Here is a 16837-nt window from a genome sequence, read left to right on the forward strand (position 1 = left end):
TATTCTCCTTTAATTTTGTTCATTGTAATTAAAAGGCCACCGCCCCGGTTCAGATTGAGACAAAGGCATTTCAAAGGCTCAGGAAATGTCAGCTCACGGCGAGAAGTGCTCTTATCAGTAGCATTTCAATTTGGGCAATTTGTCATTAACAACAAGAAAGAACGAGTACAAAAATAAAAAAAAGAGTTGTGGCAGTAAATGAGATGAGGTGGGGTCAGGGGTGACAGAGGTCAGAGGTCAGAGAGACGCATGATCTAATCCTCAGTCCATTTGAGTTGGCGAGGGCATTAAGCAGCCATGTCTTTAACCGGATAACTACAGCGTCTTAATGGGCTGTTATACTATATGAAAATAACTTCTAGATAGAACAAATTCATAGTGTCCGAAAAAGCCACCCATCACGTACCCCGTCACCTTAAGAGAAGGTGTTGAGTTGACCCAGGCCACCCTGCCACTAAATGAGTCATTGCAGTTTGAATGCCACTGTTGCCATGGAGCCCAGTGTGGTAGGCACTTGTAAGGTAACAGGTAAATGTGTGACTCCCTTGCAGCCTCACACTCTAAAGCCGGCTTATAAGTGCTGTATGCAAGTATGTGTATAGGTATGAGGTAGTGCTTAAGTGTATACTTCTCTGAGGAAGTACCTTGAGTTCCCGCTCTTTCTGTTGTAGGTTGTTCTTCAGGGTCTGGATGTTGTTGACGTGGGCTTTGCGCTTCTCCTCATAATGCTTCCTGTGGTGCTTAGACTTCTCCACCTCCTGATCCCATTTGCTTAGCTCCTCCTATAATATGCGCACACACACACACACACACACACACACACACACACACACACACACAAACAGGGACAAATAGAATTACAAGCACATATGGATACATGCACACACACACACACACACACACAAAGGACGTCCCTTCCCAGCAGGCTTTGCCTGTAGTGGCCCCGTACCCTGATTGGCTCGGCCTCCTCTGCAGCGCTGCTGATGAGTTCCCGGTGTTGTCGGTAGTTCTGGTCCGCCTCGGCTGCGGCGCTGCGTAGCTGCGTCAGCTTCTCCTTGGCCTCCGCACACATCTGGTCCGACATGGACAGCTTCTCCCTGATCTCCTCCAGCTCCTCCTCCTACACGCCATGGAGGTTTACAGCTTCAGAACCATCAAAGGAGGAAGAACCTCCTCTTTGGAGGTTGGAATCTTTCGTTTGCATGCGATTGTGAGGGAATGCATAAGCATGTGATTGTGAGGGAATGCATAAGCATGTGATTGTGAGGGTATGCATAAGCATGTGATTGTGAGGGTATGCATAAGCATGCGATTGTGGGCATAAGCAGCATGCGGGTGTGAGGGTGTGCGCATAAGCATGCGATTGTGAGGGTGTGTACATAAGCATGCGATTGTGAGGGTGTGCTCATAAGCTTGCGAGTGTGAGGGTATGCATAAGCATGCGATTGTGAGGGTGTGCATAAATAAGTATGTATGTTGGTTACAAACCAGTGGCACCAAGTCCTCAGACTGAGGTTCCTCAACATTTTGCAGTTCATTGATCTCCTGCTGCAACCTCCTGGACTGGCTCTGTAAAAGAGTACTCATTAGTACCACACACGCACGCACGCACGCACGCACGCTTGTGAGCATGTGAGATGAAGGGTCGAAGGTGAAAGATGCACCTTGACTTTGTTGCGTTCCTCGTAGGTGGTCTTGAGCAGGGCGTTGTTCTGCTGGACCTGGGAGTCCTGCGTCTGCTTGTGCTGATGGAGGCGTGACAGATTCTCTTGCTGGTTGTCAAGGGCCGCCCGCAGATGCCTGTATGAAGGAAGATATACACAGAAAGTTCCAACATTGGATACCCAAAGGTAAGAAGATAGCACACACACACAGATCTTCAGGACAGACAGGGGAAATATTTGCATCTGTGGGTGACAGTGAAGTATGAGTGATCTACTCCTCAATTTTACCTGGAAACTGTTGCCACTAAAAATGTTGCACTCCTGAACATATCCAGTCATTAACAATGTTGGGGGGGAAATAATCCCCAAAATGTTTATCAGCTAATGTGTGTTGGAGGATAATTAAGATACTAATGCTAACAATACAGCGTTGACTAAAAGTCAAAAGATTACATAAATACTAGTGGTGCTCCGATCGATCGGGAACCGATCATGATCGGCAGATATTGGTAAAAATTGCTTGATCTGTGATCGGTGAAAAGCACTGATCAAAAATCCGATCATGTGACGTAAATTAATTGCGCGACTTTTCAACCTGCGTGCGCGGCAAACGGTCACTCAACAGCAGAGCAGAGCTTGGCAATGGCAAGCAAAATGAGTTCTCCCATCTGGAATTTTTTTAAGTTTAATTTCTACAAATTGTGCACATAAAATAGGGGGATGTTGCGCTGAATGGATCCCATAGGGATCCGTATGAAAGCTATAATAGCCAATCGTCACAGATAATGTCAAAGTTCCAATGATGAAAAGAAGAACGGTATTTATTTTCGACACACACACTGGCAAGACATAAATTGGTAGGATGAATATGAATGACTGATGACTGTGGTTTCTACAGGAATGATAAATAACAAGACATGAATCTGAATATATTACAGCTGTAACATGAAGGTGGATCTGTCCCTTTAACTCCGTGCTGCGTTACGGTGAACATTCCATTTGAGCGTTAATAACGGTAACCATTTGAAATAGCGGAATAACTAAATGATCTAAACAATAATAATCATGAAACAGTGAATGATTAAACCCTACATGAACTACTATCTATAGTGTACCTACTGTTGACATGAAACGGACTAACCGCTGGTTGATAGCAGCAGCCTTTATAACAACGTGCGAAATCTGCTAGATTATAGATAAGAACAACATTCCATTTGTTCACTTGCTTAATGAATAACGGCAGTGAAATGACAATAATCCAACATGTCATGGGCAGCTAGAAGTGCCGGTAAGTTTACATCTAAGTGGAGTCGTTTACTTCCTGTTTCACTAGTTTCACTGTGTCAGAATAAAGGACCCTAGTGCAATATTCCCTAGATTATAGATAAAAGATTACCATTAGCCTACCCTGCCATTCTGTGATCGGCAGTGATCGGCAATCGGCAGATCATGATTTTGGTGATCGGTAATCGGTGATCGTCCCCAAAAATGCTGATCGGAGCATCTCTAATAAATACCACACACACACACACACACAAACACATGCGCACACACACACATGCGCACACACACCTGATCTCTTCCTCCACGTCTCCACTGAGGTACTTTGCCCTGTTGTGGGGCTCGATGGAGTAGTATCGGTTGGTGAACACCTGGTCACCCGCCCCAGTGAAGGCCTCCCTGCAGTTCTGGGGCGGTCGGCCCTGCTGCATCACCCTTCTGGCGTCTGCCGTTTTCTACACACACATTCATTCGCACACACACACACGAAAACGTATTGATATACACATTATGTTTTTTCAAAATTATTTTCACACTTCCACAGACATATGGCTTTAAGTCAGAAGAAGAGGGTACAAAGATTATCCATAAAAACAATATCTAACACAAAAATAACTTTGACCATCAAATAAGTAAAAAGTCACATAAAGTGACATAAAGTGTCTTAGTAGCAATAGTCAGCATGTTAAAACTACGGCCGAGGTGTGAGTAGTTATATTAGCTAGTACCATACAAGTACAATATAGATTTGAACAAGCCTTAAAGAATAGCACCCCTGACAGCTAGCTGTATTACATAACCTGCACTACTTTTGCACGCACACACACACACACACACACACCTTAATGATCAGTACGGTCTCGATCCCCCTCATGTCGATCAGACAGTTGGCCACGTTCGGGTCGTCAATCTCCAGGGCCTGCAGCACACTGGGGTACTCTGGGTGATTGACAGCCCTAGGAGCAGAGGTCAAAGGTCAAGTAGACAGTCAACTAACCTAGAGAAGACAGACACGAGAGAAAACCAAGTTGTGTGTGTGTGTGTGTGTGTGTCTGGGTGTGGGTGGGTGTGTGTGTGTGTGTGTGTGTGTGTGTGTGTGTGTGTGTATGTGTGTGTGTGTGTGTGTATGTGTGTGTGAGAATGGTGCAAGTACAGACCTTTGGGTGATGTTGTAGGGTACATTGCTGAATTGGCTGACTATGATGGTGGGTCTCTGGCCCTTTAAGTATCTGCTTGTGAGTTCCTGTAGGTGGCGCTCATCTCTATGGTTGTCACAGCAGAAGGCAGTCATCAAACTCTTCAGACAGCTCTCAACAGCCATAGCCAGAGATGAGTCCTTCAGACGGATACAGTAACCTACAGCACAACAATCGTTATTGCATAGTCTGAAATCCACATTGTGTTTGCTTCTAAATCTGTGTATGTGTGTGTGTATGAATGTATGTGTGTGTATGAATGTATGTGTGTGTGTGTGTGTGTATGAATGTATGTGTGTGTGAATGTGTCTGTGCTTTTTAAGTCTGTGTGTGTGTGTTTGCTTCTAAGTAAGTAAGTAAGTAAGTAAGTAAGTAAGTAAGTGTGTGTGTGTGTGTGTGTGTGTGTGTGTGAATGTGTGTGTGTGTCTGTGTGTTTGTATGTGTACCTGTGCTTCTTAGTATGCTTGTTTCTAAGAGTGTGTGTGTGTGTGTGTGTGTGTGTGTGTGTGTGTGTGTGTGTGCTCTGACCCAGTGGCCCGATAGGTCTCTTGTGGAACATTCCCTTGCTGCAGGCCTCGTCGATGGCGCTGAGCAGAGCGGGCATGGTATCCCCAAAGCGCCGGATGCGATTGGACCGGCCGGCTTCCATCTGACGCAGGCTCTGCTCCTTGGACTGACAGGAGCGCTGGAGGTCCTGCTCTTCACGTCTGAGAGACACCAGAACAGACACAGGAAGGGAGTTACACATACAGAACCAGTTATAAGTTAGGACACGCCTTTAATTTTGAGAGAATCGCCTCTGTGCCATTGCCATACCAGGGTCCATAGGCATATAACTTCGTTCTGTAGTTTTGCCTGTGGCAGCCCGACTCGTTTACTGTCTGCCGAACTAGTAAGTAGCTTATTTGCAGTCTTGCTTTGTCTTGTGTTGCACTTGCTTGATGTTTGACTGTGTAAGGACAGTCGTTGAGTAGTTTGTCATAATGTCAAAGTCAGCACATTTCAAGAGATCTCGTTAGTACCAGTTAAAAGTTTGGACACACCTTTAATTTTTTGGAGAATTGTTTTCTTTACTTTTCTTATTTTCTACATTGTAGATTAATACTGAAGACATTTAATCTACGAAAGAACACATATGGAATGATGTACTAAACAATCTACCATGTAGAAAATAATAAAAGTAAAGAAAAAACTTCTCAAAAACTGATCAGGTGTGTCCAAACTTTTGACTACTACTGTATACATACACCTAACCGTTGCTACAGATGCTTTGGATAAACGTGTCTGGTGGATGAACTATAAATGTGATTCTCCATCTGACTGCACAGGGTAGATAGATGGAAATCCAGGTAGATGGAATTGGTTGATACTGAGATGAGTGGGAAGTATTAACAACAGATCCAAACATCCTGACCAAGAAATCAAGAAGACGAACAAACAAAATCAAAACAAAAAAAACCTTGGGGAACATCAGTTGCTCGACAAGCACAGGAAGCCAAGTCAAAGGTCCCAAGTGAATGTGAGGTGAAAGAACAGAGCTGGAGGTGTAACAAAACAGCCAATAAGAAATGAGCAGCAGTGAGTGATGATTGTACATAGGTGGACTGAGGAGAATGTATGAGACACAGATGGATGGATAGATGGATGGATGGAAGACAGAGGGGACATATAGAGGGGAAAAATAAATGCACAGAAGGTGGCAGAGAAAGTAGGATATGGGAAGATGGAGGGAGATGGGGAAAAAAACAGTTTTGGAATATTTTAACGGTTACTCTTAGCAGCGTGATTTTGTTTAATTTTTATTATCCCCTGTGGACACCATTGTAAACAGTTGTACAATAAGTGTCACACCTTTAGCCAGGCTTTTCCTGCATAGGACTTTTTTTTTGTCCACAAAATAACATTGGTAACTGCCAAAGCAAAAAGGCAACTGCCAATATTAACAAAGTTTGACTGATGACTTGACCTCAAATGTCTGTTCCCATCACCCACACCCAAGGCTAGGCCTCACAATTATCACTCTCGCCACAGCAGCCACTAAACACGCCAACCATCCTACGCTACTGGCCATCAGAACACTTCATCCCATGGTCCGAGTCTCTGCGCCAGTCCAAACACTGACCTCATCTTGTCTAGGTTGTCCTTGGCGGTGGCGACGGCCTGCTGGAACTGGTCCAGCTGCTGGGCCAGGGTGGAGTCGCGGTGCCCCAGGTCCTCCAGCTCCAGCTGAAGGCCCGCGATGCGCGCCGCAGAAGCCTGGCTGTCTGCAGCGGATGCCTGGCTGATGCTAATGACACAAAAGTGAGCGCACAGGCATTCACAAACCACCCATTATTAGACACATTTCCAAAATGTGGTTGTATGCAAATACAATGACAATAAAGGCATTTCATTTCAACATTTTTTATGTTTTGTTTATTTCAGAGATCAGCCATTGTCAAAAATGAAGCAAGTCGTGGAGGGTCCACCTATGATGTACTTGCACTAGTTTTCAGTGCCAAAAGCACTTCTGCTTAGAGCTGGACACTTCCTACTTTTAGGTGTAGTCTAGTCCTCACATGGTGACTACCAATAACCTGTCAAGCGTCCACCTGCAAGCCTACACACACACACACACACACACACACACACACACACACACACACACACACACACACACACACACACACACACACACACACACACACACACACACACACACACACACACACACACACACACACACACACACACACACACACACACACACACACACACACACACACACCGGATGATCCTTACACACATGAGGTCATCCACTCACCTGAGTTTGAGCTCATCTATGCGCTTGGTGAGCTGCTCCCTGTCCTTCTCCAAGTCACGCTGGTTGGTCTTCAGCTTGTGGTAGCTGGCCTTAAGAGAGAAGGTTACAAAGATGTAAGAAAGCCAAATAGACTTCAAGACATTAATGCCTTTGTGGGTCTGGAGTTCAGCACCACAAACTATGGTGTCTCCCTCTGGTGTCCAAGACACGTGTGTGTGTGTGTGTGTGTGTGTGTGTGTGCTTGTGAGAGTGTGCTTGTGAGTGTGTGTGTGTGTGTGCTTGTGTGTGTGTGCTTGTGCGTGTGTGCTTGTGAGTGTGTGCTTGTGCGTGTGTGCTTGTGAGTGTGAGTGTGCGTGTGTGTGCGTGTGTGTGCGTGTGTGTGTGTGTGTGTGTGCGTGCTTGTGTGTGTGCTTGTGTGTGTGTGCGTGCTTGTGTGTGTGCTTGTGTGTGTGCTTGTGTGTGTGTGTGTGCGTGCTTGTGTGTGTGCTTGTGTGTGTGCGTGTTTGTGCGTGCGTGAGTGTGTGCGCGTGTGTGTGTGTGTGTGCGCTTGTGAGTTTGTGCGTGCGCTTGTGAGTGTGTGCGTGTGTGTGCGCTTGTGAGTGTGTGTGTGCGCTTGTGAGTGTGTGTGTGTGCGCTTGTGAGTGTGTGTGTGTGTGTGCGCTTGTGAGTGTGTGCGTGCGCTTCTGAGTGAGTGTGTGCGTGTGCGTGTGCGTGTGCGTGTGTGTGTGTGTGTGTGCGTTCTCACTTCTGAAGCCTTTACTGCCCGGCTGCGCTCCTGGATGTCACCTTTGAGCTGGGTGCTCTGCGGCTGCAGCTGCTGCAAACGCTCCGTAACCTGCTCCAGCTGTTCGTGCTGCTGACGGTACTTCCTCTCCGCTTCCTCAACCTTTGCCTACACAGGAGGCCATTTCAAGGTGCATCGTTTAATCCATGCGTTCATGTGAGAGTAGACGTCTTTTGGTGACGGCTATGTTCTTAGGGGAAACGTTATAAAATGGTGTGGGGTGGTGGTAAATGACATCATCAACAAAGTTGTATTCAATTCACATGAAATGGGCACTCCTTCTAATATTAGTGCATTTCAAAACTCTTTCAGTACTACAGGGACCGACTAAATTCAGCACAATGCAAGAGGAAGCCACTTTGTGTTAGAAGAGGTCACCACGTGCCCACCAGGCTACGTGTCACGCGTTTCATTTAGAAGAGGACACCACGTGACCACCATGTTAAATGTCATGCGTTTCATTTAAAGGAACAAAATGTCTTCCATAGAAGGTACCTTCCACTCGTCCACCTTTTGGTTATATTTTGGTGTGGACCTTTCTTCAGTCTCCACTCGATCACTGATAGGCTTAATTTCCTTCTCCATTTCATTTACCTACACACACACACACACACACAAATTATTCTTTTGGATTGACAAATAGGACACTCATAATGGCAAGATCCAAATATTACTTTTAAAAAGGTGCAGCTAGGTTAAGCAAAGAGTCAGTCCATAATGTGCACCCTTAAGGGAAAAGGTGACACCTGGAAGTACTTTGTAAATTGTTAAAAAATTCAATAGCCTTTTCATCACAAATCTACACACACACACACACACACACACACACACACACACACAGGTCCCAAACTGCCAAAGATTAAGGCAATGAGGCAGAAGAGGAAGGCAGTCCATCTGAATAGATTCATGGATATGAAATGGTTGACAGTGTTACAGAGCTCCTTCAGGGTCAGTCCTACACTGTGATATAAAGTCCCTTGTAAGTGGGGCACCCATTCAGTATGTACCCTGCAGGGGTGTTTCTTGATCTACCGGGCGCCCCGAGAGAAGCTGGGTCATATGTGCGCCATCATGGAGTACATATTTTGCCAGTGTTAAGGGCAGCTTCAAGGGTCGTCTTCAACATGATCAACAAGCACATTATGAACAGGACTCTCATTGCCATAGTAAACACACACACACACACACACACACACACACACACACACACAAACACACACACACAACAGAATCTTTTCTAATGACATTACTGATAAATTCTATCAGCTACAAGACATTTTGGGACGTAGAAAAATGATTTGAAAGGACACCTTTACCGGTTTTACAATTACATCTTTACTGACTGGATATGAGACCTGAAATCTTTATATGAACACTGCTCTGTAACGACGTCCAGGCATTGTTGTGAGTGTGTGTTCAAGTGAGTCACTCACCAACGCCCAGGCCATCTGGTTCTTGAGCTCGTCTAACTTCTTATCCATGTCCTCAAGGGAGGCCAGACTCTTGTACCTCTCCTCCTTCTCCTTGAGCGTCTTCTTCATCTCCTCTGAAATCTGGGGCGAAGAACAGAGGAGAGGAGTTACAATCTCTTAGTTTGTGTTGTTTTGACACAGGTCACCTGCTGTCTTTAGTCAAATGGGAGCGCCAAAGACACAACACTAATTGGCTTTTTCTAAACCGGAATAGACTCCATGGGGTGAAATACTTGGAGTTACAAAAGCAAAGAAACCCAATGCAACAAAAGTGGAAGGCTCCCAATAAGTAATTTCAGCACTCAGTGCTATTCATGCTGGTGCCTTTCTGATTGAGTGATGCTGAAGAAGGTTATTTCTGCATTAGGGGCTTGCCTCCTCATGCTGATCCACTGTGTTCTGGGTCAGCGCCTGGGTCTTGATGATGTAGTCGTAGTCCTCGTTCATCTGTTCCAGTTGGGTGGCCTTCATGAAGAACTACAACACAAACAAGATCATCAGTTGTGGTTGGGTGGCCTTCATTAAGAACTACAACACAAACAAGATCAGCTGTGATTGGGTGGCCTTCATGAAGAACTACAACACAAACAAGATCATCAGCTGTGATTGGGTGGACTTCATGAAGAACTACAACACAAACAAGATCATCAGCTGTGATTGGGTGGACTTCATGAAGAACTACAACACAAACAAGATCAGCTGTGATTGGGTGGCCTTCATGAAGAACTACAACACAAACAAGATCATCAGCTGCAGTTTGGTGGCCTTCATGAAGAACTACAACACAAACAAGATCATACGCCGCAGTGTGCTGCATAAAATCACAATTTACCACCTAAGTAAATACACTGATTTTAACGCAATGGCATGATGACTGGCTGCTGAATACAGCAGTGACCATGACTTTCGCAGAGCAACACAAATAACAGGCAACAATTATCCTGTCATCCGGCCGGGGACAGTAACGGTGTATGTAGTTCGCTACAGTGTCATCTGACTTACAATTGACCATAGTGCAATAGTAGTGCACATTGAAAACTGCAACTGACCAGTGGCATTTCTATGTCATTCCAACTTTTCAACCAATCATAGACTATGCCAAAAGTCAGGTTTTACCTTGTATTTATCCGTTTCCCCTTTCGAGTGCAGGAAGTGCTTGCTCATCTCCTGAGTTAGAATGGACACAGGGTTGTCCACCTGTAAGCAACAATCAGCAAGAAAGCAACAATCAGTTAACATGAAACACAATCACACCACACAGAGATGATGACAATGGCATTGATAAGGGTAGGCCACCCCAGTGTACCTGGACGTTGAAGTAATCCAGCAGAGAGGTCAGCTCCTCCTTCTTGGAAGAAATCAACTGACCTGCAATAAACAAAAACAAATGTACCTATAACTTCTGCTTCAATTTGGCATAGAAATGCTTCTCAGAGATCTTCTGTAACTAAAACTCAAACAAGTACAGTCTGGTCAATCTGGCTGTCAGTGGTGCTGTGTTAATATGTCAAGAAACTGTACGTGTTGGGGTCCTTATGGTGTGTGTGTGTGTGCGTTTCAGTCTTTACCAGTTTTGCTGCGGAGTTTATATGTCCTGAGACCTTCGCTGGAGATGCGCAGATCCAAAGTGATGGCCTGGCCATAGACTTGTGGCTTAAAGGCATCGTTTCCCCTGTTTCTCAGTGTAATGGACACTTCAGCAGAGCTGGGAGCAAAGAGGCAAATGTGTTTTAAAGGACATGCTCATAAATCAAGGACGGAGCTCGCTCTCAAAAAAGTACCTTAAAAAACGTTTTTTTTTTATTTTTGTATCCAAAAGTGGTTTATTGGCTTCATCAGACATGAAAACCTGCAGGTGCAAAAGGACATGCTGACACTCCAAATGCAGTCAGAAATAAACACATCGTTATAGTATACATAGAAACATATATTACATATGGGAGTCACATTTTTATCATTCTAAGTAGCATAAATGAGTACAACACATATTACACGCATTAACAAACAATAAGATGAACTCGTATTCAACACCCTCACCATAAAAGACAAAACATGTCGGTGATCAGAGACAGTGATGCAAAAGCTGGTTGTTTGTGTGTGTGTGTGTGTGTGTGTGTGTGTGTGTGTGTGTGTGTGTGTGTGTGTGTGCGCTGTTGGTGGTGGTTAAGGTGGGAATACAGACAGGGAAGTGGACTATTGCAACCCTTAGCTGAGACAGGTCGACTCAATTTCCCTGCAGTTTTATGTACCTTTCTCCCTCCTTGACGAAGCATTTAAGTGAAGAGCCTCTGTTGGTGGTCTGAGCGTTCCCTCCAAGGGCCACAATCAGTGCTGTGAGCACAGCACTCTTCCCACCTGAGGAACCACACACACACACACACACACACACACACACACACACACACACACAGAATAACTCTCAAAACTAAGATGCACACTCATGAACCCATATGGAAAGCACACACAGACAGACAATGACATCCAAAACACTGATGCAACTAAACAATATATAACACACGCAAATTCTTCACCTTCTCAAACAGAGTATGATACACGATGGAATACTCCACAAACTCAAACTAAACTAACTTTCACAGCTATTTAAAATCACAATTGACATGACACAGGGGCGTGTGATGGTTACAAGACATTAATAAGAAACAGAACGGGCAATGAAGGAGAGGCCTCACGCACTTCCATTGTTCCCGACTACAAAGTTGACATTCGGTCCGAACGTGAAGGGTCCAAGATGCGCGTGGCACATGAAGTTCTTCAGAGTGATGCTTTCTACGATGCCGACATCTCCCGCCGTCTGGAAAAATAAGTCAAATTCCGTTTAAACTACAGTCGACTGAGACAAGATATGACATGCGCAATAATTAATTTAAAGACTTACGCAGGCTGAGGGCAACGGATCAGCATCAGGTTGTGAAGTCAACGTTAAGGCTAATTCCTCTTCCTCGCCGTCTTCATCTGGCTGAGAAGACCGCAACCTTTTGTGCTGGCTCTCTCTCGTGGACTCACTCTTACGCTTGGACATCTTTCACAGCGTCAACTTGCTCAGTTGGCGAGAGTTGATGTATTCTTGGATATAATAACGTTACATTACATTAACATGTCAAAAGTATTCGTAGTTATGACATCAGTTCCTGCCAATTATCTAGCTTTCGTTTCTTCAGAAAACTCCCCTGACACTGACAGTGGCTATTAGTCAACTGGAGGAGTGTGGGTGTGGGTGTGTGTGTGTGTATATCTACATATAGCAAACAGACACAACGTCGACACAGAAACAAAGTCGCGTTTGTCTACAACTCCGTATAAACGCTAACGTTAGCTAACAATCGTTAATTTAACAGATATAAAACGTTACGAACATAACATAAAACCCACCATAAAAGAGTAATTTGTCATGGAAACCAGTAACCTCCTTTATGTACTTGGATGGATAAGTTATATCGTTAGATTGCAAACTAACCTTAGGTTTAGTAGAACTAGTGTTGAGTCCAAAGTCATGTGTAGGCTAGTGATGGAGATCTATCTAACGTTATGACGTTGCCGATTAGCTAACTGCACTAGCTGCACTGATCTCAAAAAGTTTCTTTTTGAGATCAGTGACTAGCTGAGATTTGTTATGCTAACGTAACGTTAGCTATCTGACATTGGTTAATCTTAGTCCTCTACAGACGCAAACACTGTCTTGCTAAGGTTAATCAGAACACACTTGCCGGTATGTTGTTACAAGTTTAAATGCAGATTACACGTACTCAAAATAACTTAAGAGGTGGGAAACTCGGTCACTAGGAGCCCATCCAGCGGTCTTCCCAGCTGAGTTATTCCCGCGCGGACAACGTCAAACCATACTGTCATCACGCATGTCTTTAACTGACCAATCAGCAGGAAAACGAGTGCCCATGTTGTGGGATTCCGTCAACGGAGTGGTGTGGGCATAGACATGTCTATGGGTGTGGGTCGTAAACCGTTTGTAAAAGGGTGATACAAACACTGTCGTTTCATTATTAAAAAGTTGGAACAAATTGTTTATTGCACTGATATATTGCATTGATTCTAAATCTGAAGAGGGCTATCTAAGCAGCGATATCTTAATATGGGAATTGGGCAGGAGTAGGGAATGTAGAAAACCGGACTATTAAAGACTATTAACTTAGTTCAATAAAACTCTGGTACCATGTTTGTCCTTGGTACAAGGCAGGTTTTCTTTTCAACTTTAAATCTGCGTCGCAAAACGATTTCCCCAATGGGTGGCAGTAAAGCCCACTTAAAGTGAAATGCAGCACTGCACTTGGCGAGGAAGAAGAACGCGGAAGTAGGAAGCAATAGTGGGGTTTTGCTTAGCCAACGTTGCTCATCTGCCTGCCTAAATTTGTGAAAATGACAGGTTCGAAAGCACAAAATACTAGTTCTATCCCAATTGATGCCTTCAGCAATTTAAGGGTAACGTCTGTGTGGACATTCCTGCAAACTGTAAGTACACAATACAATTCATATTATGTCGCTATATGCTTGTTAACTCAGGTAAACCCACAGGCCAGACATTTTAGCTAAAGTTAGCTGACATGTTAGAGTTATAGCAAGATAGGATGGTTGTTAGTTAGACAAGTTTAACGCCACTCTTGTCAGATCTTTGAAAATAACAAACCAGTCTCACTTGGACGAACAGTATATTATTTCCATAGATTTTTGTGAAATTGCTTCGATGTCTATTCAAATGGCAAAGAAACTGTGAAATTGTAAAAAGCATGTTTTGATGTTGACATGACACATGTGTAACCTTACATATTCTGGTTTTGTTTAGCACATTATATAAACAAGTAACCAGGGCAACATTGTCTTAGCTAATTCCCGTTTTATTTATTTTTTTCAGATCCAGTGGTCTGAGACATGGCTTATAGGACTCCTTGCGTTTCATGTATTTTGCTTTGTCGCTACTCTATTGACTTGCAAACATTACCGTCTTCAAATATGTCTGTTCCTAATGATGGGTAAGTGAATCTTTTCTGTCACTGTCTCTCAGTCAGTACGGTCTGAAAGTGTGAAATTGACATCGATTGGCCAGTTAGCATGCAAAGTATATGGTACACCATGTTCACCCCTGTCGGTCTTATGATACTTGCTGCCCCTAACACCCACCCAACTACTACTAAACAAGTGAAACTACTGGGTCAGATGCATGGTCAATGACATGGATTACAATAACACTGTTTAATGTAGTATCAAGCTGGCCTGAATTAGCGTTAAGAAACCTGCTTTGTAAAATCTGCATTTTTGAGTTTGAGTTTTATAATGATATAACCTGTACGTATCCAATCTGATATGCAGTTGGAATGGTGGCCAGTGCAGAGTATCTGAATGAGCTGGCAGCCATGAATTGGAGGTAAGTCTCCAAACTGTCAGTTTTGAAACCCTCTGCCAAATCCATTCTCAAAATACGCTTAAGTCACTGTGCTGTTCTACTTTAGGTTGTTCTCCAAGCTCCAGTACTTTGACTCCAAAGGAATGTTCATCTCATTGGTGTACTCAGTCCCTCTTCTGTTTAATACCATCATCATTGTGGTGAGTTTGATTGCAGCTTTTGCCACGGTGGTGGACTACTGTGGTTATTTACCTTCTCCAAGTAGCCTTCTCCACCTTTAGCTAAAGGAAGCATCCAGTTCTTCCCCTCTGAGGCTCTGATTTAAGTGCACATGCAGGATAATGTTAATACAGGGTAGGTAACACCTCTGAATAGAGAAGCATGATGGCTGTGTGCGTTTGTGTTTCCAGGCCGTGTGGGTGTACCGTACCTTCTGTACCATGACTGAGCTGAAAATCCTGCAGCTGAAGAGGAAAGCAGCACGACAGCAGAGCCAGAAGAAGACTGAGTAACTTGGACCTCCAACCAGCCTCTGAGACGGCCACTGGCATGACCCGAGTTAACCTGCATATCCGATCCAATTTCTGTTTTTTTGGGCGGGGGGCGACCTCTCGGGGTTTGCTGGTGACCTCTACGCCATGCCATCTAGACATGGGACCTCATTACTTCCTATTCAGTTTCAGCCATGGTTAGTCTTGAGGTAAATGTCAGTCAGTCGGTGTGTCCCCCCTCCCCCACAGAGCTGACCTTGGTGAAGTTTACTCTGTTCCCTAGAACTGTGGTCTCTAATCTGAACTAAGCATAACAGGCTAATGGTGGAACACAATGATGGGGCCACGGTGAGACTTGATATGATATAATCAAGGACCTGTGTTTAGAGTGTGACTACTTTTTCTTTCTCTGTCAGATTTATGTGATCAACAGTGTGTGTGTGTGTGTGTGTGTGTGTGTGTGTGTGTGTGTGTGTGTGCGTGCGTGCGTCTCTGAGAATGTGAGAGAGCGAGCTGGAGACTGTGTTTTGTGGGACCAAGGGTGTATTTTTTTAGTGTGTCCATATGTATATGGGCATGCATGCTTTACTTTGCTTTACTAGACAGTTTCACCCCCTTAGTTCAATTAGGTTTCTGGCCACAGTACCTGCAGGTGCAGTATTATTATGGCTTGCAGTTACATAGATCCATCCATAGGGGGCGTCTGAAGTCCTGAGGTAGGTGGATGCAGAGACGAGCTCTGTCTCCCTGCTGTGCGGATTGATGACAGATGTAGCATATTGTTATAGTTGTGGTTGACTTTTTTTCATGAATATGCACATATGTTAATTGATCAAATGTTTTTGATAAAATGTATGCCTTTTTGATTTATTTTCTTTAAACGTGGTTACTGGGGACATACGCTTGGAAAGTTACTGCAATTGCTGTAAATAAAAACAAATGGCTAAGTGTGTCTCTATGGGACTGACAATAAATTACATTCACTCTGAAAATCAGTAGTTTTAATTTTATTTTGTAAATGTGTTTTCCTCTGAATCCCAGCTTTCATGGACATTATTTATGTGGCACTTTTTATGTTATTGACGCTCTCTAAGGTATTTACAAGTAATACTCCACAAATACTACAAGGTATACCCCACACATACTGCAAGGTATACCTCACACATACTACAAGGTATACCCCACACATACTACAAGGTATACCCCACACATACTACAAGGTATACCTCACACATATTTAAAGGTATACCCCACACATACTGCAAGGTATACCCCACACATACTACAAGGTATACCTCACACATATTTAAAGGTATACCCCACACATACTGCAAGGTATACCCCACACATACTACAAGGTATACCCCACACATATTTAAAGGTATACCCCACACATACTGCAAGGTATACCCCACACATACTACAAGGTATACCCCACACATACTACAAGGTATACCCCACACATACTACAAGGTATACCCCACACATACTACAAGGTATACCCCACACATACTACAAGGTATACCCCACACAAACTACAAAGAATACCCCACGCATACTACAAAGAATACCCCACGCATACTACAAGGTATACCCCACACATACTACAAGGTATACCCCACACATACTACAAGGTATACCCCACACATACTTCAAAGAATACCCCACGCATACTACAAGGTATACCCCACACATACTACAAGGTATACCCCACAAATACTTCAAGATTTACCCCACACATATTACAAGGTATACCCCACACATATTGCTGATGG

At 44.0% G+C, this 16837-nt stretch overlaps 2 protein-coding genes across 2 annotated transcripts in view; one reads left to right on the top strand and one right to left on the bottom strand.

The window, feature by feature from the left end:
* LOC308380769 (structural maintenance of chromosomes protein 6) overlaps nucleotides 1-12240 on the bottom strand; it is a gene marked incomplete at both ends in the record, with an annotated part of 17075 nt that extends 4835 nt beyond the window's left edge. Inside the window, 20 exons of the mRNA XM_080858174.1 lie at nucleotides 645-782; nucleotides 950-1120; nucleotides 1489-1569; nucleotides 1665-1800; nucleotides 3237-3400; nucleotides 3787-3901; nucleotides 4103-4301; nucleotides 4670-4848; nucleotides 6264-6428; nucleotides 6945-7033; nucleotides 7690-7836; nucleotides 8224-8322; nucleotides 9162-9281; nucleotides 9576-9677; nucleotides 10317-10397; nucleotides 10507-10568; nucleotides 10769-10905; nucleotides 11450-11555; nucleotides 11895-12012; nucleotides 12097-12240. Coding sequence (XP_080714300.1) covers nucleotides 645-782; nucleotides 950-1120; nucleotides 1489-1569; nucleotides 1665-1800; nucleotides 3237-3400; nucleotides 3787-3901; nucleotides 4103-4301; nucleotides 4670-4848; nucleotides 6264-6428; nucleotides 6945-7033; nucleotides 7690-7836; nucleotides 8224-8322; nucleotides 9162-9281; nucleotides 9576-9677; nucleotides 10317-10397; nucleotides 10507-10568; nucleotides 10769-10905; nucleotides 11450-11555; nucleotides 11895-12012; nucleotides 12097-12240 — 2553 coding nt within the window. The remainder of the gene's footprint in view (nucleotides 1-644; nucleotides 783-949; nucleotides 1121-1488; nucleotides 1570-1664; nucleotides 1801-3236; nucleotides 3401-3786; nucleotides 3902-4102; nucleotides 4302-4669; nucleotides 4849-6263; nucleotides 6429-6944; nucleotides 7034-7689; nucleotides 7837-8223; nucleotides 8323-9161; nucleotides 9282-9575; nucleotides 9678-10316; nucleotides 10398-10506; nucleotides 10569-10768; nucleotides 10906-11449; nucleotides 11556-11894; nucleotides 12013-12096) is intronic.
* Nucleotides 12241-13538: 1298 nt separating this feature from the next.
* tmem18 (transmembrane protein 18) lies at nucleotides 13539-15908 on the top strand. The gene is made up of 5 exons (XM_080833744.1): nucleotides 13539-13682; nucleotides 14083-14200; nucleotides 14538-14592; nucleotides 14678-14771; nucleotides 14982-15908. Exons 1-5 carry the CDS (start codon nucleotides 13590-13592, stop codon nucleotides 15081-15083), a joined length of 462 nt encoding a protein of 153 aa, XP_080689870.1. The 5' UTR covers nucleotides 13539-13589; the 3' UTR covers nucleotides 15084-15908.
* The last annotated feature ends 929 nt before the right edge of the window (nucleotides 15909-16837 follow it).

The sequence above is a fragment of the Sprattus sprattus genome (genome assembly GCF_963457725.1).
Source record: "Sprattus sprattus genome assembly, chromosome: 2".
Classification (NCBI taxonomy): domain Eukaryota; kingdom Metazoa; phylum Chordata; class Actinopteri; order Clupeiformes; family Clupeidae; genus Sprattus; species Sprattus sprattus.

Bases quoted from the DNA above. Each gene is read 5' to 3' on its own strand.
- tmem18 (XM_080833744.1), top strand. From the start codon at position 13,590: ATGACAGGTTCGAAAGCACAAAATACTAGTTCTATCCCAATTGATGCC. The intron at 14,201-14,537 runs GTAAGTGAATCT...TCTGATATGCAG, and splicing joins ATGTCTGTTCCTAATGATGG to TTGGAATGGTGGCCAGTGCA. The intron at 14,772-14,981 runs GTGAGTTTGATT...TTGTGTTTCCAG, and splicing joins TTAATACCATCATCATTGTG to GCCGTGTGGGTGTACCGTAC.